This window comes from Chionomys nivalis, chromosome 13 (assembly GCF_950005125.1).
Source record: "Chionomys nivalis chromosome 13, mChiNiv1.1, whole genome shotgun sequence".
In the NCBI taxonomy this organism is placed as follows: Eukaryota; Metazoa; Chordata; class Mammalia; order Rodentia; family Cricetidae; genus Chionomys; species Chionomys nivalis.
In genome coordinates, this window is record NC_080098.1 from 31648214 (window position 1) to 31670895 (window position 22682).

The 22682-nt window shown below is 42.5% G+C and overlaps 1 protein-coding gene across 1 annotated transcript; it reads right to left on the reverse strand.

The window, feature by feature from the left end:
• Positions 1 to 214: 214 nt before the first annotated feature.
• Positions 215 to 22464, reverse strand: Gtpbp4 (GTP binding protein 4). The gene is made up of 17 exons (XM_057788035.1): positions 22363 to 22464; positions 20227 to 20397; positions 18178 to 18281; positions 17956 to 18092; positions 17120 to 17220; positions 15554 to 15646; positions 14455 to 14646; positions 13950 to 14015; positions 10701 to 10790; positions 10171 to 10281; positions 8888 to 8965; positions 8423 to 8474; positions 7897 to 7997; positions 6666 to 6863; positions 4846 to 4911; positions 3999 to 4142; positions 215 to 2995 (listed from the first exon to the last, which is right to left on the reverse strand). The coding sequence occupies exons 1-17, from the start codon at positions 22408 to 22410 to the stop codon at positions 2843 to 2845; spliced, it is 1905 nt and encodes a 634-aa protein (XP_057644018.1). The 5' UTR covers positions 22411 to 22464; the 3' UTR covers positions 215 to 2842.
• Positions 22465 to 22682: the final 218 nt, after the last annotated feature.

Here is a 22682-nt window from a genome sequence, read left to right on the forward strand (position 1 = left end):
CCCCAGCACAAAATGCCTGTCTTGTACATATGAAATAATGACAAAAATCAAAGTTTAATGTCCCTTAGTATAGATCAAGGAGTAAATCTGTGTGGTAAATGTTACTATGGATATACTTATTAATAATGACTAAAACTCATAATCTTTTTTTTTTTTTTAAAGATTTATTTATTAAGCATACAATGTACTGTTGGCAAGGAAGGCACCAGGTCTCATTACAGATGGTTGTGAGCCACCATGTGGTTGCCGGGAATTGAACTCAGGACCTTTGGAAAAGCAGGTAATGCTCTTAACCACTGAGCCATCTCTCCAGCCCCTCATAATCTTTATGATGTAAATTATATTAAAAGATTCAGTCATCTGGAAATTTGGAAAAGAAAAATCTGATTTCTCTTCATTTGCATAATGAAGAACTTCTATTCCATTGCTTCTCAAACCCTTTGGAACCTGTAGTTATATTAATCTTTTTTTTTTTTCCTAAAATAGTCTATGTACCCTTGGTTGTCCTAGAACTCACTATGTAGACCAGGCTAGCCTCCCAGAGATCCCTGCACCCCTACCTCCCTGCTGGGATTAAAGACATGTGCCATTATGCCCAGCTTAGGCAATTAATTTTCTTGAAAATTAAAAACATCAAGTGGAAGTATCCTAATTCTTCATTAAGTTGGGGTCGTCATTCCCACAATGAATTCAGAGCTGAACAAAACCGCCTCAGCTGGAGTAGAGGGATTCTGACATTAGAATCTTCTCTGACATGTCCCTGTCCAGTTGCAAAGTTTAGCCTCAGCGGCTTTTTCCAGCTGGAATTCCCAGAATCTAGCCCATCGCCTCTGACTTCCTGAGGTTGATGGCAAATCTTTATTCTCCCTAAACAGCTTCTTCCCTGAAGTGTGGACAGCACTTACGTCATACTCCATCCTTACATGCAAACTGCCAAGACCACGTAAGCTATGTTCCTTTGTAGTGATATTTCATTCGTATTTTACTAAATAAAACTTGGCTGAAGATAATGGTGTAAAACAACCTCATTGGTCATCCATACAGACCAGGCAGTAGTGGCACACACCTCTAATCCCAGTAGCCACACCAGCCATAGAGACCAGGCAGTGGTGGTACATGCTTTTAATCCCAGCTCAGTCTCATTCTGAGGATTTGTGGAGGCAGAAGTAGAGGTAAGAGCCAGTGGCTGGCTGCTTTGCTTTCCTGATCTTCAGGTTGAACCGAATCTGTCTCTGGGTTTTTATTACTCATGCCACATGTCACTGGGTTTTGATAAAGGTCTGAATGGAAGCTGTGGCTCTGACAGGAAGCAGGCATCTTGAAGACTGTCTTCTGTTGTCTGAACAGGGGATGTAGTCCCAGCCACACTATGATTCTTCTCATTTATGTTTTAGTACCTTTCAGGGCACTAATCTTCTGTTCAAGCTCACTCCCAAGTTTCCCTCTTTATTTATTTATTTATTTATTTTGGTTTTTCGAGACAGGGTTTCTCCGTAGCTTTTTTTGGTTCCTGTCCTGGAACTAGCTCTTGTAGACCACGCTGGTCTCGAACTCACAGAGATCCGCCTGCCTCTGCCTCCCAAGTGCTGGGAGTAAAGGCGTGCGCCACCACCGCCCGGCCCCCTCTTTTTTTTAAGTGGAATTGTTCCTTTATCCAGCAATGGTTCATGAAGATGTCATTTAACTGCTGCAAAAACTGAGGCATTTGTTTCCCTGAAAAAGTATTTTTGATCTAAGAACAAAGAAGCAAAGTCTATCTCTTTGTCTTTTTTCTTTGGCCATCATAGCAACTTTAATTAAACCAAACAATACTTATGTAATCAAAACTAATTTTTTCTGGAAGTTTATTTAATAAAATGGTGGAAGTTACAATCATACATTGAGCTGAATGTCTAGAAAATAATTTAAGAGAGTAATTTCAGTTCTCACACACTCCTAAATGTGCTTCTTCAGAAAGGCTGGTAGCCTTCTGCCTACACCTTCCAGTGGAGATGCTTTCTTCACAAAACAATAGGCAATCTGGATAACAAAGCAAAGTCGTTAAAATTTAAAAAATGGTGGGAAGGAGTCACACCTCACAATGGGGTTCACATGGGAGTTTTTTTGTTAGAGGAAAGAGAAGGGGCAGAAAAGGGGACAAAAAGGGAGCAGAGAGGAGGACAGAAAGGGGAGCAGAGACTGGTACCTGGGAACAAGAGTGGTGGAGGAGAAAAGGAGGAGTTGGGGAAAGAGAGAGAGATGAGAAGTGGGCAAGACCCACCTCTGAAAAGGAAACACAGCAAATGTGCACAGGAGGTGCTCTTAGTGGCTGTAGCTGAGAACACAAACTGTCAGGACCCCAAAGCAGAGCAATAGAGGTACCTGAATACTAACAAAAGTTCCACTACAAAACGAAGTTTGTTCTCCACCAAAAGCAGCCTACTTATACCAATAAATCTTTACCTTTTTATTTGTTTGTTTTGAGAAAGGGTTTCTATGTGTAGAGCTCTGGCCTTGAACTCACTCTGCAGCTCAGGCTGGCCTTGAACTCAGAGATCCACCTGCCTCTGCCTCTTGAGTGCTGAGATTAAAGGTGTGTACCACTACAGCCCAGCTACCATAAACCTTTCCTGTAAAATTAGTCCTGTAGATGCTCCATACTTAGACACCTGAATTATGCAGTGACCAATACACTGCACACCTAATCAGGTTTACCAGTTCCCAGCAAAGCAACAAGCACTTGTAAGTCTTTTCCATAGTTTCTTTCAGTTAACAGATGGTGATTCCAGATTTTATAAGGCACACCTTACCATACCCAGAAATAAACAAGAGTCCAGCCAAAGCACACCAACTGCAGAGGACACTATCTCCTGTCCTTTTTGCCAGCTTTCCTCTTCCCAGAGAGTAAGTGCTTGGGCTTCATATCAAACACATGCCTATCTGCTTCCCCTTTCTTCCCCAAGCGATTCATCTTCTTCTGGGCATTCTTCATCATAGTCTTGGCTTTCTTCACCATCTACACAGGAGAATACACATTAATGAAAACCACATTTCTATCCTTCATTGCAATTACCTGAGAAATGTTCTAAGGGAACAGACACAAACTATAAAGACCCTGTTGAGTCTCAGTCACCATACTATTTCCAGAAACTGACTATCTGAATACACCGGGGCCTGTTAGACTTAGAAGACTAGAGTATCTGCTCAAACTTTCAGAGTAACACTGAAACTCAGGAGAATACACAAATATCACACCTGACTTCTGTCAATGCCAGCATTAAACCCATGGTTGAGTAGTGCACACTTGTAATTCCTGCTGAAGATGGAAGCTGGGAAAGGAGAACTGTGAGTCTGGTCTCCATAGCAAGCTCCCAGGCAACATAGGAAACACAGCAAAACACTGTCAACTCAACATTCACCTTCTACACTTCCAGATGGAGATGATATGTGACAAAAATTTAGCCTTTCATTAAGTAGACAGTCTGCAAATTTAATAGGTTTTCTCTTATATATGAATTTGCAAAATACTAAAATTTGAAATAAAACTGTTTTTCCTCAAAAAGAAATTTTAGTAAAATCTTAAATACAAATATCATATTGACCCAGGCTGCCACTTTGAGGGGAAATATTCTAGTATTGTAAAGACACACAGGATCACCGGTTAAGGAACCAAGTTTCCCCAGGACCACTTCCTCACAGGGGAAATGGGGGGACTCTTCCTCAGGGGTCACATCTAGTATTTTCCAAACAGCTGGGACCTAAGCTCAGACTGTTCATTCTTTATCCTGTTTCTGTCCATTCTCCACAGTAAGGATTCCAGAATGGATGGCCAGGATCCAAGGGTTCCCTGGCCTAAGTTCCTCTCCAAAGGACTCCAGCAACCAGGAGGATGGAAAGAACAGCTAAGATCTAAGCCACAACCCTGCTCTTCCAAACAACTGCCAGTGTCTGCTACAGGCTTTGTACAATAAACACCTGCAGGCTCTCACTTTCTTCTGTCCCACATCAAAGAAACTAACCTTGACATCCCGAAGACCAGAAACGTCACGTGGAGTTCGAGAGCAACTCCGACTCCGGGCTACAGAAGAAGGTGGAACAGACTCTTCCCGTTTTCTTTTCCTAGTGACACTCCGAGATCTTCTTGCCTGGACTGCATAGTGGGCCTGAAACACACAAACAGCAAACTCGATAACAACCAAAATTACTCCAACAAGAAGAGAAGATGGTTAAGGTTTTAAGAACCATTATCACGCTAGGGAAAGAATGTGGAATGTCTACTGAGGGATGTACTGGCACAGGGTATGGTTTGAAGCAAAGGGGTAAGGGCCAAAGGCAATGCCACACTGCTATTGTCCCTCCTGGGGGGTTTCAGGAATGTCCAGCTTAGCACCCATGCTCTTGGTAAATCAGATGGTGCTTCTGAGCCATGGCTCTTGCACCTTCCACCTGAGGATGAGCAGGAGATTCAATGTGTGTTAATGTCAATAAGGTAAGGTAATGACACTGCTTTGGTTCCACAATTTACAAAGTGTATGTCAAGGTTTCTAACTCCCTCCCTCCCCTCACCCCAATAGTCTAGGTAGTAGACATATTCACCAGCTAAGTCCACGTACATTATGTGCATGCTATGATATTCACCTAATAAAAATCATCTAGTGACAGACTTCTCAGAATATATCCACATCATTAAGCAGCCCGTGACTGTATGCAGGGTGTGGTAGCACATGCCTGACTACCAGCCCTGGAGAACTAGAGGCAGGGAAATACTGAATTTGAAGCTAGGTTGGGCTACATAGCAAGACAATGTCTCAAAATAACAAAAGCACAAATCATATCTAAAACCACACTGCCCCTCCACTGACTTACATTGTCTTTATCATTCATGTCAACACCAAGACTTCGCATTTCGTTCTCCAAGTCTGCTCGCTGAACCTAAAGTGAGGGGATGATAACCTGTTACTGGTAAAATGTCTGGCTGTACAGGATAGAGAAGGTACTGAAGTTCAGGTAAGACGGACTCAGAGAATCAGATCTCTCCTCAGAGACAACCAAGCAAACATGTCTGCCTGCAGTATCAACAGTCACTCAACCACATGAAAAGTGTTTTAAAATCGGGAATGTCCACTGTGGCATCTGCCAAATTCCATTCTGCCCCCTCCTCGTTATATTTTAACTTCCCAGAACCTTTTCTCCTTTGGGAACCTGCCACTCATTCCCTTACTCAAACTTTCAGGAAGGCTAGTCACAGGGGCTGTCATGTAATATGGGTATTTCATCCAAACAAAAGCAGAAGTAGGAGACAATGACATTCCAATAGGAAGCCAAGACGCGGAAAGAATTTTGACATCTTCTGATCCATTCACACCTACAGAGTAGCTCTCCCTATCCTCACAGTATCAGGGACTGATGAACTGCTTTGTGGATTTAGGAATCTTAATCAATAGAGAAATAATGTAAATAAATGTCGGGGGCCGGGCGGTGGTGGCGCACGCCTTTAATCCCAGCACTTGGGAGGCAGAGGCAGGCGGATCTCTGTGAGTTCGAGACCAGCCTGATCTACAAGAGCTAGTTCCAGGACAGGCTCCAAAACCACAGAGAAACCCTGCCCCGAAAAACCAATAAATAAATAAATAAATAACAAATAAATAAATAAATGTCGGCACCGGGCATGGTGGCACACAGTTATAATCCTGGCACGTATGGACGAGGAATCAGGAGTTCCTCGGCTACATAGCAAGTTCAAGGTAAGCCTGGACGACATGAAACCCTGTTTAGAAATTAAGCTGGGAGTGGTGGCACATGCCTTTAATCCCAGCACTTGGGAGTCAGAGGCAGGTGGATCTCTGTGAGTTCAAAGCTACCCTGGTCTACAAATGAAGTTCTAGGACAACTAGGACTATACAAAGAAACCCTGGGGTGAGAGGTGGAGAGTAATGGATACTAATATCCTCAAACTTCAACAAGTTTAGTCTTAACTTGCATAACTGCAGCAGTGATTCAGTTTGTAACAACAATTAACCTGGAGCTGCAGTTCATGGAGAAAAGATGCAACAGTCAGAATATCACAGTTCAAAGCAAAGAATATTGTAAGTCAGTATACCTCAGTCCTCAAAGTATGCCACCCGACATCCCCAAATGGTGGAAGCCTGTCTCTAGTGGTGGTTTACACAGGATCCAGCCTGAGAGCTCAGTCCTGCCTTTGCAATGCTCAAAACTGCTCTTCTAGTGATAGAAGCAGATATAGAGATCCCCAGCCAAGTACTGTGGCCTAGCGGCAGGAGTAGATAGTCAAATAGAGGGAGGAAAGATAATACGAACAATGGGATCAAGATAATGACAGAGAAACTTCCAGAGACAGCTGATTCGAACTAGTGGGGGCTCATAGACTCTGGATCGACAGCTGGGAAATCTGCATGGGACCAAACTAGGTCCCCTGCATGTAGGTGGCAGCTGTGTGGCTTGTGGGAATCCTGGCAGTGCATGAACTAGCTTTTTGGAGCCCATTCCCTATGGTGGGATACCTTGCTCTGCTTTGTTGCGGGGAGGAGGGGCATAGTCCTGCCTCAACTTGATGTGCCAGGCAGTTGACTCCCCCAGGCTGTTTCTGAGGAGATGGGGTGGTAGGACAGGAGGGAGGGGGGGCTGTGGTTGCTAGATAAAATGAACAAAACAAAACCAAGACTTACCTTCTTAGCAGTTCGGGGCATCCTGGGTCCCTGTGTATTCTTTTCTTTGGACTGTAGAATTTTCAACTTCTTTTTCTCTCTAATTTGTTTTGCCAGCTGTCGGATTTCCACCATTTCCTCATCTTCACTTTCAGACTCACTGTCATACTCCCCAGCAGCTGTTCTTAGCTCTTCTTCCTTTTCTAACTCTTCCAATTTCTTTAAAAAAAAAAAAAATCATAAAATTAACAAAGAAAAACTTGCAAAAAATTAAGTGTAGCAACATATTTATAGGAATCGTGCTGGGCCCAACTTGTACACAGCCAATCTCACAGGAAAGGGGACATATGAAGGCCACAGAGACCGCATGAACACTGCATGCCCTATTTTCTGCCAATTCTGTTTCATCTTTAAAGCGACCCAGTCCCTCATTCCTCAGCATCCCCAGCAGATTCACAAAATAAATTTGTACAACCTTGCATTCATCCTCTCAAATGGTATACTGAGCACAGCCATGTAATTTACAAAAGACAAAATGAAATTGTAAATACGTATGTGGAGCTGGGGATGTAGCTGTGTGACAGAGCCCTGGCCTAACAAGCACAAGACCCTGGGCTGACCCCCAGCAACAAGCACACACATACAATCAATCAACTAATCAATGATAAGATCATGTGTAAACACTGACATGCAGTGAAAAAGCAAGTAAGGGATAGGTACCAAGGTCAGTGATGGGACAACTCTCTGGGGAGACTGTGCCCAAGAAAAGGCAGGACCCACTGAAGGCAAACCCCTCTTTCAGATCCCACACATAATGAGGCAGTGAAAAAGAATCTGGAAATGAGAGTTCATACCCAGGGACTATATTTTCTTGGGAAAGCAAGGTCAAATGCTGGACTAGCAAAAGGAACTAGCAGGAGGAGGTCTGAGAATCCTCGGAAAAAGTCTACAACAGTTACTGAGAGAAGGCTGAGCCAGTGACAGCATCTTGGCTCTACAGGACCAAGCCAAGCCAAAATGACACAGCCCATTACAAGCTAGTGTGAAAGGCCTGGCATCACCAGGATTACACAGGGCAAAGGAAAAACAGTGTCATCTAAATGGAAGAGTGATGTTCTCAAGTAATCAGAAACAGGGTGGAAGGATGCCCCAGGGCACAAAACAAAAAGAAGACAAACGGTAAAGTTGAAGCTGTGTTTGAACCTTCTAGTTATGTGGGGGGGTGTGGGTGTAATAAAAATGTGAGGCAGACCTTCATGATAGCAGGATCGATATAATCAGCAACATTATGGCCTTCCCAGATCTCCGGTATCTTATCATATTTCTCGGATGAATTCATTAGGTCCCAGTATTCTAACGTTGAAAAAAAAAGTTATGTTTACAGCAGTTTCTAGCATCTTCAAGTACTATGCCCCCAAAAGGAATACTCCAGACGCCAAGAGAAAACACTTTACAGGGTAAACAGAAGAACTGTGTCCAACACTGCCTTACAGTTACTACTAACAAGATCAACACTGACATACATGTCCTACCTTCAACTACAAAAATAATCCCACCATATGAAACAACAGAAAATAGTATGGAAGGCATTTTACACAGATCTGTAAATCTATAACTTCTAATCTTCAAAAATTAAAACTACAGAGAAACCCTGCCTCAAAAAACCCAAAAATAAATAACTTATAAACCAACAAATTCACTGGAAGACTTTCATTCTCTGAACTCCTTTTTTCTGAAACACTTTTCATACAACTGGCATTTCAAAACACCTTACTTACTCTGAAGATCCAAAATATAATCATCTCCCATTTCCAGCTCAAGATCTCGTTCCTGCAAAGAAAACCCCCAAAAGTTTATTTTAGTTTGTATGCCCCTAAATATTTTGCTATACCTCCTTGCCAATAAACACAGCCTGTGGCCCCTTCTGTATCTACGTCAAAGAGGAAGGCTGCTTTTGTCCTCCTGGTGGACATAAGTGCATATGTGTCCTATGCACTTTATTTACTGTGATGACATCGGCTGAGGAGCTTTATGACATTAATGAGTGTTAATTCTGTCGCCACTCTGTCCTTGAACCTTACAGGACCAAACCCTGAGTCTACTGCATCAAGCTTCCTTCATGTGACTAAAGCCCTTAGCCTCTGTTACACAGTACCCAACACCAAATGCTGCTTTCTCTGCTACACAGGCAAGTCTTCTGTCACACACCATAAAAACCCAGACAAAGAGTTACAGTAACTTACCCTCTTCTTCCTGGGCTCTGCAATCTCCATTCTTTTCCTTCGAGCCACCACTCCTTCTGGGATGAAAGGCGGTCTCTCCTAAGAACACATTATTGATAGTATGTGAAATACCTTCCAGAATATGACAGAAACTTAAGAGAAACCAAAATTAAAAACAAAGGCAGTCTACTAGGAAAACACAAAACCACCAAAACAACTGAAACAAAGTACATTCTCGGAGTGAGTTTCAGGGACAGAATGGGCCTGAACGGAGACAAGGAGACCCTCAAAACTGATTCCATAGTTCATTTGTCAAAACTAAAAAGTATCCAGAAAATTATATAAGACAGAAGAATAGATCAATGAAGAAGAAACAGATACAAACCCAAGTATGTTTAGAATTCAATGTCATTAAATTCACTGATTAGCTCAGTCCAATGACTTCCACATGAAACCAGGCCCACAAGTGTAAACCTCCCTCAAAACAAAATAAATTCAGCACACACAAATCTTCGATTCAGAAGAGGAATCAAAGCAAAAAACAAAACCATGTAAAATATAGAGGAAAATGATACTTTAAAGTATTTTAGGAATGAACATAGCCTGTTCTCTGTAGAACTCAAAACCCAACAACTATGAAAGAAGTAAAGTGTGTAGATTTTTTGAGATGTTTACAAAAAGGGAGGGGGGCACTGGGGAGATGGCTCAGCAGTTAAGAACACTTGTTGCTCCCACAGACCTGAGTTCCGTTCCCAACACTCATGTGACAGATAGTTCCAGGGGGATCCACAGACACCAGGACACACGGTGTACATACTTACAAAGCAGGAAAGACACTCATACACATAACAGTAAAATAAAACCATAAAAAGTGACAAAGATTTAAAAAAAACTTTAGAAACTTATATCCTAAAATAGATTTATTTGTAGTAACATATGTGTATAAAGATGTATACTACTTATAATGTCAATAAAATAAAAGTGCAAAAAATATACTTCCATCGGCTCAATTTAAAGGGGGGGGTGTGCAGTTACTTCCAAGCCACTTCTAGGGATAAACAAAACGGTTACTAGCAACAGTGTCTGACAGGAAGAAGCAGGGTACACAGAGCTCTTCATTACTTTGGCTCTTTCCTTCATGCACATGTGACTTTGCCAGCAGTGAGAAACTGGTATCTCTATGTGAAGTCCACTTGTATCCACATTTAAAATCTGCAACCCCAGGAAAAGACATGTGGAACCCACTGACCAAGTACAGCAACACAGCCACTGAATGGCAAAGGCCCTGCAAAGGGCCACCTTACCTTATCATCTCTCTTGTTTGGCAGAGCTAAATGCAATCTGTTCAGAACCTCATTCACTTTATTTCCTTTCATTTTCGTTTCTACTCGATGAGCCAAAAGCCTATCACAAGCCTAAGGAAGAGCAAAACCAAGGCAGAGTCACAAAGCCGTTCTACACCAGCCCGTCACACATTACAAGAAAGAATCATGTGCGCCAGCTGGATTAACACCTGGGTATGAACTCCCTCCATACTGTCCTTCAGCACGTACCTAGGGAGGGCAGACTACTTTCTGGTAAGAAAGATGCCAACTCTTTCTGGGCTGAAGGCCAACCCAAGACTGAATCCCGAAGCAGCTCAGTGTCCTTACCGAACTGTTCCTCACAAAAATAAAACGCCCCCCATAGATCTCTAGTAATTTGAACAAATAATGCTATTCAATGAAAATGGAAACAAAACAAAACAAACCCACCAAAATTCTTTTCAGGGTGTAATTCTTAAAAAGAAAACAGTTTCCCACTATAGTGACTTTTCCAAAACAAAAGCACCAACCTCTGTTTTAACCTGGATGACACCTTCCTCAGTCAGGGTACTGGTCTCAATGACAGGGAATCCTTCAGTTTGCAAGTCCATAAATATTTTCTGGGAATGGGAAAGAAAAGAAGTGACCTCTAGTTTTCCAGAGAAACTGCACTGTTTCACAAATGGAAGTGTATTTGCAAACATATTTGTTTAACAGCCGTGGTTCCTTTTTAATTTCTGAAAAACAAACAGCTGTAAGCTAATTTTTCCAATATTCTTCTACAACTAAAAATAAATAGATAGATAAGCTCCTACAGGATCAAAGCTACATAAATCTGAAGTTTTTTTTTTTTTTTTTTTTTAGTTTTTCGAGACAAGGTTTCTCTGTAGCTTTTTGGAGCCTGTCCTGGAACTAGCTCTTGTAGACCAGGCTGGCCTCGAACTCACAGAGATCCGCCTGCCTCTGCCTCCCGAGTGCTGGGATTAAAGACGTGCACCACCACCGCCCGGCCATAAATCTGAAGTTTTACAGAACACCTAGTAAGCTCATTCCTCCCATCCACTCCTAGTACAAAAGACTGAACTCAGCTGCGGGCTACCACTGACCTATATCCCCTGCCCCGAGATGTAATTTTCAGGAGGAAAAAAATTCAAGAAACAGAAACAGCAAGCCGGGCGGTGGTGGCGGACGCATTTAATCCCAGCACTCAGGAGGCAGAGGCAGGTGGGTCTCTGTGAGTTCGAGGCCAGCCTGGTCTACAAGAGCTAGTTCCAGGACAGGCTCCAAAGCTACAGAGAAACCCTGTGTGTGTGTGTGGGGGGGGGGGGAACGGCACCAGAAAGACGAAATTTTGTTGTGTTTTAAAAAGGTAGAGGCTTGATTTGTAGCCCAGACTGCCTAGAATACAGTATGTAATAATAAAAGGTGGCTTCTGCCCCAGCCTCCATTTGCCAGAACTAATGCATAATCTCTATAGTAGAAAAGATAAAGTTTTCCAAAAGATGTTTTCAGTGCTATTTCTTAAAGTTTCTGCCAAAACAGTCCAAGAGAACGCCTTAGAAAATATAAAAATTGGTTATTTATCTATCATTTTATGGCTCACTAAGACTGTAGAGAAGGGACTTGGTATGTTTTCCATCAAACGTCATGTTTATACCTACAAACACTCCCTAGTTCAGAGGCAGGTGACCTACTCTCAATAGACATTAAACCTTCCCATGAACAAGATCAACTTCTATTATCAAGGGATTAAAGCATGGTTTCAGAGAAAGCCAGAGTCTGAGCACAAATTCTGTCATTTAGCAACAAATGACCTGGTGTGGTGAGTCTCTCCACACGTGATAACTGTCAATTGTCACTATCATATGATAATAACGATGCTGTTGAAGGACCAATTAAGTAAAACGACATGCTCTATACTATAGTGTTAAACAGCTGTAGATTCTTAACATCCACTTCCCAATTCATGTAGTACCAACAACTAAAGGCATTCCTTACTAGAGAGAGAAGCCAGGGACCAGAAAGATGACCTAAGGTGATGTCAGTTCTCTATTACACAGCTGGCAAATAACCAATTATCCAGACACTGCCGTCACCACAGACAACCGGGCCTCAGAAGGGCGACTCACTTTCCTACCACACTGCTGGTGAGTAGTGAAGCTGGGCCGGCACTGACCCCAAAGCCTAAGCACCTGACCGGCCTGTTTCACTTCTCAAGCCTTCCTGTGCTCCCCACTCTCCTCCTCCTGCCTTCAGACTGACAATGTGAAATTACTTAAAAGATATAAGGACTGATTTTTGTTTTTAAAGACAAACTGATTCAGTGGCAGATAATTAGTAACTTAAAGAACACAGAGCCCTGATAGCAAATCTTACCACTTGAAATGTACAGATGGGAGGATCAAGAGTTCAAGGCCATCCCAACTTACATTTAGACCATATCTTTTTATATAAATAAACTGCCAAACAAAACAAAACAAAAAAACCAAAAAAAAAAAAAAACCCACAATAACAACAAAAAAACTGTTGACTTCTGCCCTAAGTAGACAACTTAAGCCAATCCTTACCAGCTATAAAAAACCCCAACACGACAGACAATGAGGGCTGATGAGAAGACAAGGACAATGGCACGGGGTTTTGATCCTACTTCATGTTCTGGCTTTGTGGGAGCCTAGCCAGTTTGGATCCTCACCTTCCTAGACCTAGATGGAGGGGAGAGGACCTTGGACTTTCCACAGTGCAGGGAACCCTGACTGCTCTTCGTACTGGAGAGGGAGGGGGAAAAGGAGTGGGGGGAGGGGGAGAGAAATGGGAGGCTGGGAGGAGGCGGAAATTTTTTTTTTCAATAATAAAAAAAAAACCAACAAAAAAAACCAACAGAAGAGAGCAGGAAACAGCATGCTCTCAGGAAACAAAAGGTCCTTCCCACCTCAGGAGCTTTTTACCTTAATTTAAATATCACAAAAGATATAGCCAGATCGCATTTCCACTCTAGTGCATTGGTTTTCAAAAAACCACTGTGCACTATACTGCTGCCATATCCCAGGAGGTCGGTGTGCCCAAGAATATTGATTTTTGACCAGCCTCTAGGTAAACATGAAGATATCTTCTAGTCAGGGGCCATGGAGAGAACACTGCAACAGTACACGCCTCTCTGAGCATTAATCCTGAAAACTGCCTACTAAAAGGATTCAATCATTTGAAAAATCGTGCCTCCCAACACTGCCTGCATCACGGACAATGTTGGCACACACTGCAGCATGCTCACAGCTCTGAGCAGGCCATCTTCTGAGAGCTCACAGAGTCTTGCTCTCGTCCACTCACTTGTCAAACTTAGTTAAGCACAGCCTGCTCCACAGAACAAAGCAGAATAAAGTAAGCCATATTCACACCGTTCTAAAGAGAAACTTCTAGGAAGTACTTCCCTAAACCACCAGACAGCCTAAGGCCTGGAAAAGATAAAAGTACACCTCAAGGCACCTGGCTTCCTCTTGGGTACCAATTTAAAAGCAGTCCTTCCCTAGGTAACCACACTTGCCAATGGTTCAGTGTCGCAACCTCCCAAAACACAAGCGTTTCCACAGACTGAAGACAAAGCAGGAATCAGGAAACGGTTACTTCAGGTTTAATGTCCTGCCACTAAACCACTGAAGATCATCTTAGTTCCTAGACTAAAAAACTGGTCTAGAAGCACTAAAATTCCTCCTAAATGAACATCTGAGGAGTCAAGATTGGTCTTTAAAAAGTGTGTATATATATTAACACGCCAAGTGGCTTACCTGATCTTCTTCAGAAAGCTCGGCTATTCTCTTCACGTCACATTTGTTTGCCACAATAATAAGAGGCTAGCAAGGAAGAAAAGAAATTATTACTTCACACTACAGATTTAGCTCCTCCTTCTCCATGCCTTTGCTTTCTGCAACTTCATTTACCCAAGCTGAGACCAACTACTAGTGGAATATAGAAAGTGGCAAGTTCTACAGATAAACAACATATAAATTTAAACTGCGACCCATCCGAAGCAGTGCAATGAAACCTCCTGTCTTAGTGCCACATTCCACCCAGGACACAAATCATCCTTTTGTCTGGCACATTCATTCTGCATGCTACTAGGCAACCAGCCGCTGGGCTTATGTCAGTTATCACATCAACTGTCACAATACTGCATGTGGTAAAGTGACACAGAACATTCGGTATCATCTATCATTTCAGATGTCCACGATGGTCTTCTTAGAACCCATTACTTACGAGTAAGAAGGTACCAGTGTTAGTTACCACACTTACCTTGTTGATAAACAGAGGCCTGATATTCTGGAAGAGTTCTAGCTGCTCCTTCAACCCATGTCCACACTGCTCGGACAAATCCATCACATACAGAACTGCAGCTCGGAGATGGGCCAGGGCTGTGATAGCCTGCATTTCAATGGTGTTCCGATCCTCCAAAGGATGATCCAAAATCCCTGGGGTATCTACGACCTAACAACCAGACTTCATCATTTAAAGTACACTCACTCAAAAATGTCTTGGGGGGGGGGTCCCCAGAGTCATTCTCTTATATCCAAACCAGTTCTAGCAAAACTAGTAAGTAAAATATGACACCAGAAACTGACAATGATAAAATAAACAAAAGAACGAGAAAAGAGTACATAATTCTATAAAAGCGGAAACAAAATCCAGGAGCCTAGTATGGTGACTCACACCTGTAAACCTAGCACCAAGGAAGCAAAAATAGGATGCCAGGCGTTTAAGGCTAAATGACCTACACAGTGAGCTTAAAGCCAGCCTGGCTAGTGAGACCCTGTCTCAAAAGAACAGAAGCAGGGATCTAAAGAAACCTGCAGAGCCCATTGAAGAGATACTGGCTTTGGGAGAAATGAGGCTTTTTTTCATACAGCTATCAAAATCCAGAAAAACTAAAAAACGACAACTCTCCCAACTCCTAAGATTTGGCTTCTTCATCATTTATAAATTAGATTTGGTTGTAAACTAGACTATTTCATGCTTTTCAATAGTAAATGCCATTTCTAGTGACATATCTTAACACAGAGAATATTTTATTCATTAGAGGCATCATTAAGGAAATTAAATCACCCCTGCAGAAGTAAAGCAGAAATCTATATGGACGGCAGCTGCCAGCTTCCTCTCGGTTACATAAATATGAGTCATTACACATCTCCAAAGCTTGGGCTGGTTCTCTTTTCATGACAGAGAGCTCTCAAGTTCTTGGTAAAACCAGAGAAACAATCTCCCACCTCAGAATTGTCCCTAAAGGACGCTGCTCATCACTGTATACTAAGTGCACTACGGGATGGACATATACTACAGCTCCCTAGATATCATCAAAACCCAGGATGTTTGTTCTATGTTTGCAGACGAGACTCACCTGCCAGCGCAGATACTTATAGTCCATGTGCCCAACAAACAGAGATTTGGTGGTAAATGCATAGGGCTGAACATCTACATCTGCTCTTGTCACCTAGAAGACAACAAAAATGATGCTTTCACCGTCACAGGAGTCCGTATCACAATTTCCCCCAAACAAAGTGTGGCACCCACACTTTATCAAGACTAATTTTAGCTAAACACAACACTGCTCAATTTTCAGCTACATAGGCTACCAATACAGGAAAATAACAGGCTGAGAATCAGTCTGGGCAACTTGGAAAGATGGTCTCAAAATTAAAAGGCTGGGGATAGTGAGGTCCTGAGTTCAAAACACACACACACACACACACACACACACACACACACACACACACACACACACACAACCTTTTTGGTAGGAAATAAAACCCCAGTAGTACAGGACAGATAGTATCATTTTGGCAAATGCCTTGCTCCTCTTCCACCAGGGGTCCACCAGCCACTCTATTCTCCAAGGTTCAATATGCAGCTCTTATCAGTCAGAAACTGAAATTAGTTTAAACGAATTTTGCTGAATTAGTTTAAACTACAAGTCAAAAAGCCAAATGTGGCCATAGGCCACTGTATCATCCCCCAGAGCACAAAACAGTCATAGCAGATTTAGAGAAAGCCGACTAGTATTAGAAACTTCTATTAGAACCCCCAAGAGCATTGTGTGCTACCAAGTCAGGACAACTTGTGGGTAAAAATAAAACTTTCTGGGCCAGCAAGGTGGCTCAGTAGATAAAGGTGCCTGCCACCAAGCCAAATGACCCAAGTTCAATTTCCAGGACCCACACAGAAGGAAAGAACCAAGTTGTTCTCTGACCATCACACACACACAGCTTCAAAGCAAAATCGTTCCGGCACTGAGTGAGCCTTAGTATGTCCGGAAGCAGCAAATCACTTGTTCTTAAATGTCACACAAGAGCTTAATAATTCTACTCAGGTAAAGAGGGACACAGGCCAGGCATAGAGCCTATACCTGATAATCCCTGCATTCCGGAGACAGAGGCAGGCAAGACAGCAGGTTCAAGGTCAGCCTGGACTATATAACTTGACCCAGTCTCAGAAAGAAAAAAATTAGTAGGAGAGACTCCGAAAATCTCTATTACAATGGACACATAGTTCACATGAAAGTGGACACAATCACCAAGGTAACTTCAGGCTGGGAAACTCTAGCCTAGTGAGTGCTACCAGGCCTAAGAGTATTTCCAGACTGAGATGACACAACGCTGTCATGAAAACCTCTCAGTTAAAAAACTTAACTGAGATGTCTCATATTCCTGAGAAATTGTAGGGCACACAAGAATCAAAATGAATGGTCCCAGCAATCACTACATAAATCTAGGTTCAAACAATGAGTTAAGCCTCCTGAAAGGAACTCAGATGTGCTTATACATCAGGACCTAGAGAAGACAAGGGCAATCTTTACTAATGACTAGTTAGAATATTCCCAAGTCCATCATAAATCCCACAAAGGGAATGAAGCAGTACTTTGACCTAAGTTAATCAGACAGCTGCTTTATAATAAAAACATACCTACCTTATTGATGAAGCTGGATTTCCCAACATTTGGATACCCACACAAAAGCAGAGTCCTTGTATTTGGATCAATGGTTGGCAAGCGGGATAAATGTTGACGTACTATAAAGAATTTAAGTTAGAAATTTAGAATTTAAGATTGACTTCACATTTTATTTCTACTTAGTCATTCTCTAGGCTCATAATTATCTGCACTCCTACCTCAGCTTTCTGAGTAGCTAGGATTACACTTTTATAATTGCAAAACTGGCAGAGAAAGTGAGGGTGGTAAGGAATACCTGTAGAAGCTAACAGCATATGCACGTACACACAAGAGTAATTTCCAAATATGTCTACACCATGAATCAAGTGCTTAATCTACCAATCTGCGATTTTGGTTGCTTTAGGCCGAAGTGAGACTAAGAACCATGTTGGGAAGATGATTACTGGTACTTGGTCTACAGCGTGCTCTGATGCATGCATGCTGAACGGGAACTATTTCCGCTCAGTTACCTCACCTGTAACACCAGCATGGCTCTAGCATGGCACCCACTGGCCTATTATGAGAATCCCACAGATCTGCAGGAAACACTTTCAAAGAACCTTGAGGAACCATTTCAGGGAAAGAGAACAATGCCAATCAGAAAGATTGTAGGGCTAGGGGTGTTGCACAAGGTTCGATTTCAAGCTCTAACTCAGAAATTATCCTATTAAATAAAGTGTTTTTGGGTGTATGTTTTACTTACTAAATACTAAAAACGTGCACTTCACAAATCTCCAAAAATATTAAAATTAAAATAAGTCCCAAAACATAAAAGAACATAACAAACCCCATTTTTGCTTATGTGTAGCAAGTACCTTGTTCCAAATACTCCAAACTCTGCCTCTGTCTCTTGATAATAGTACACATGCGCCCAAGGGCAGCGCGCTTCAGCTGCTTGCAGCGGTACAGAGAGTCACCATATTTCATAAGCCGCACATAATCTTTGGCAACACTTCGAAAAAGAGAAAATATCTAAGGCCTTTTTGTTATTTTTTTAACAATAACTTACAAGATACTTTAGTAAGAAAATACCTTACTTGTCCACCAAATTTTTGGCAATATTTATTTGACCGAGAGCCAACTTGTAATGATCCTTGTCATAGAGGATATTCATCAAGTCAGCGTAAAATGGATGGATATCCTATAATGAAAAAGTGAAATATACAAAACGTCACTGTGGTGCAATAGTTTCTTAGCCTTATACAACAAACACGAGAATAATCTCCCTTTCCTCTGTCAGCTCTGATCCCCAGACCTCTCGCCTCGCCAATAACCCTGTCAAATTACTCCTCTAAGGAACCAGAAGCAATCCCCAGGGAAGGAGCTGCAGCAATCACTTGTAGTCACCCCAACCTCCATCCAATGACAGTGTCAGAACTACTCAGGACAGCACGCAAATGCCTAAGGAACTGTTAGTGCTGCCAGTATGGGAAGCATCTCACCTTTTCTTTCCACTTGAGCACGCTGCACCAGAATTTTATGAACTCAAGTTCACTAATAACTTCCCAACTACTGATCACTTCTTGTTGCTGACACTCACTCTGCCTACCACATTTACTCTCTTCAATTCCCTCAGGCTCCTTGCAGACACCTTCTTTCCTAGTTCAGCTTTCTTTCTTTGATATGACATGCTATATATTTTTATGTTTATGAGCTCCATTCACTAGAATGGGGCCATTAATTTTATTTTCTATTTTTGCTTGTTCTGAGACAATGTCTTTATTAGCCTTGGCTGGCCTGGAATTCACTATGTAGATCAGACTGACCTCAAACTCATGGAGATCTGCCAACCTCTATCTCTAAGGACTAATAATTTCAGGCCTTTAGACTCAGCACTAGGGAGAGAAGCAGTAGATTCTGTGAGCACAAATCCAGCCTGGTCTACAAAGTGAGGTGCAGGTCAGCCAGAGCTATAACTATACAGACTCACAGGAAAAACAAAGGAAAAAAATGCTTTATTCTGTATTTTATGTTTGTTTTTGATGGTAGCATTATGCATCCCTGGCTGGTGAAGAACTCAAGATCTTCTACCTACTGCGACACCAAGCTCAGCTGAGGAGAGTGCCTTTTACTGTTCTATCCCTACTGCTTGGAACTGTGCTTGCCATGTGTCTTCAGTGATTTACAATTCTGAAAACTGTATCCACCTGAGAACAATTTCAGAGTAGTAGGTACGATTGTTACTAGGCAGTAGTAAGAGAACAGGCAAGCAGTTGAGTTCTCCCACCTCTTATATATAAAAACTAATAAAAACGAGAAATTGACTACTTTTAAATACACTGTCTACTAAATTGGAGTATTTCCTATATCAAGTCACTTTAGATCATTACATTCTTTTTTTAAAAAAAAATATTTATTTATTTATTATGTATATAATATTTTGTCTACATGTATTCCTGCAGGCCAGAAGAGGGCACCAGACCTTATTACAGATGGTTGTGAGCCACCATGTGGTTGCTGGGAATTGAACTCAGGACCTTTGGAAGAGCAGGCAATGCTCTTAACCGCTGAGCCATCTCTCCAGCCCCTGTTACATTCTTTTTTGTAACCCTCAGGTTCTTTCCCGTACTTGACCCTTCCCAAGAAATGAACAGTGTCTGCCCTTCTGTTTCTGAGCCAAACAAGCAAGTGACAGCCGTCAACTGCAAAGGAGGCTGCCAGTGCTGACCTAACCATCATCCGCAAAGTAACAAGCTCACAAACCGGGGCACCTCTGGCCACTAACTCTGCTGAACCTAAAGGAAAGGAGGCCTCAGAAGAGGGAAGGGTAAAGTTTGGACAAGCCACAAGCCACCCAAGAATCCTGGGCTTCAGGATATGCAATCAACAGCTTTCACCAAGCTAACACTGGCAAGCCCAGACACTCACTACAAAGAATGCCTGGGAAGACAGCGTTGGCACTACTGAGATGGGGTTTGGGAAGAACACTAAAGATTCAAAAAACCTGGATTCCAAAACTACTTTGTCCCTGAATTACCACGTAACTGACAAATCAATTTCTTCTTCTCTGACAAATGAATACATCAAACTAGCTAAACACTGATTCTCTGAAGGCTTATATTTATATAACAATACATGTCACTTACATCCAATTTGGGGAAATCTGTCAAAATCTGTGACAGTCTGTCATGGTAATTCTGTTGAGTAAATTTGACTTTTCTCATATAAAAATGTCGAATTCGATGAATTTGATAATGCTTATGAATAACTGTTGGAGTCTTTCGTTGAGTCTTGGATAATGTCAGGTCAATAAAGTCCTATGATTAAAGAAAATAATTAATATACAATTCAAATATGTACTTTCTATGCATTTGCTTACTGCTGTCTTAAAACACTAATCTGGCACTACATGTTTTAAACTACAAAATTTACTTTTTCTAACTCAATTGTTTTATATACAACTTGGCTCATCTTCATAGTTTCAGGCCTTTAAGAAAACCTGGATTTGGAACTCACAAACACAGAATGCCAATTGCATTAGGTCACACATTTCTCCATCATGCTGTGGGTATAAATGCATTTATCTATTCCTTCAGAAACTGATTCTTTTTTTTTTTTTGGTTTTTTGAGACAGGGTTTCTCTGTGGTTTTGGAGCCTGTCCTGGAACTATCTCTGTAGACCAGGCTGGTCTCGAACTCACAGAGATCCGCCTGCCTCTGCCTCCCGAGTGCTGGGATTAAAGGCGTGCGCCACCATCGCCCGGCTAGAAACTGATTCTTAAGCATATTATTTTACCTTAGGTATACCTATGCAGACATCACCTAGCACATACTGTTTACAAAAGTACCCCGTTCTCTTCAGGCTGAATTTGTATTTCCAACCATCAAAGGATTACCATGATTCATCTACACATATGCAAACTCATTTGTTTTCAAAAAACACACCTCATTTAGGGTGACAATGATACATGCTGTACTAAAATGTTAAAAAAAATTGTCACTCAGTCAACTATGCTAATAAAGTTCATTTGATCCAATGACCTCTATTTCAAGGGAGACAAAAAGTGTGCAAACTCCTTCAACACTTGACAGGTGGTCAGGGCAATTATGAAAACTAAAACACAAGATGTGATTCCGACATATGGTTTCTTTTCGAATATTAAAAACTAATGATAGCTGGGCTGTGGTGGCGCACGCCTTTAATCCCAGCACTCGGGAGGCAGAGGCAGGCAGATCTCTGTGAGTTCGAAATCAGCCTGGTCTACAAGAGCTAGTTCCAGGACAGGCTCCAAAGCCGCAAAGAAACCCTGTCTCGAAAAACCAAAACTAGTGAGATGTGAGATGTGTAGCAGAATGATTACACCAGAAAGAGAAAGGGAGAAATAACAGACATGTAATGAAAACAACTCTGTATGTCACTAATGAAAAACATGGTTTTTGTCTTCTTGATACTGGGTCTCCTTAAATCCACCTGCCTCTGCTTCCCTAGTGCTGGGATTAAAGGTATGCACCAGCACGAAGACACTATTTCATTACAAAACTTTTCAAAACACGCTCATTCCGAAAAGAGGACACTGAAAATACCCACACAGCCATAAATGGGATGACAACGACAGCAGTTCCTTCTCTGAATTGATCCTGTAACTCAGTGCCCGAAGCTTTCAAAGAAACATGTGTATCCCCGTAGTTTATTTAGCCTAGCTAATAGTCAACACTTTAACCCTTTAAGGGATGTATATTGCTAAGTTACACAAATTTGGCCTGGCTACGTTTACCTTGGGATGCTTAAAACCACCTGCATTTTCCAAGCCCAAAGACAAATGACAACTGCCTACAAACTTGTAGACTGTGACAGCAATGAATGAAGTTTTGCTTAAAAGGGAAGATGCTACGTTGATCTTAGGATCCTAAAGCAGGGGTCGCTCGACGCTCACCACTAACACCTCAGGCTTCCTGCCTTGTCCCTCCTTGTGGCCACCACCCAGACACTTTGTCACATCGGCAGGCCAGGTAAGAATCACAGGCTCTGGAAGGGTCCTGGGGTCTTGAAGGGACTCTAGGTTTGGGGGACCAACGATTAGGAGGAGAGGGATTTGAATTTAGAGACGGGGCCTCATCTCTGAGGCTCGCCAAGACAAAGTCTAGCAAGTGGAAACCGGCACTTGGGACCGAGTGGATCTACGGTGTCCGCCTCTCCCAGCCTTGGGGATACAGGCCTGGACCGTTCCCGCCACTTGTCAGGGAAGAGGGAGATAAGCGGGAACGACCTCTGTCACCCCTACCTTGGCAGACGGCACCACCGTAATCTTCTTGAAGTTATAATGCGCCATGCCGGCGGTGGAAAGCACGAGGAAACGTGGAGACTCGGCGGACCGGACTTCCGTTGTCGGGGGTGGGCGGGACTTCCGACATTACGCATGAGAGAAGTTTAGCTACCGGGCCCAAACGTTGCGTCAGTTCCTGAACACGGGGCGGCGTGCATCCTCCAAGGCGGGCTCCTCGTCCCGACACTGCCCCCGCTCGGCTGGGAGGCCCATCGCCCGGAGAGGACGGGGCCAGGTGAGCCGCGGAAGAGGTCGGCCGCATTTGAGAAATGCGGGGG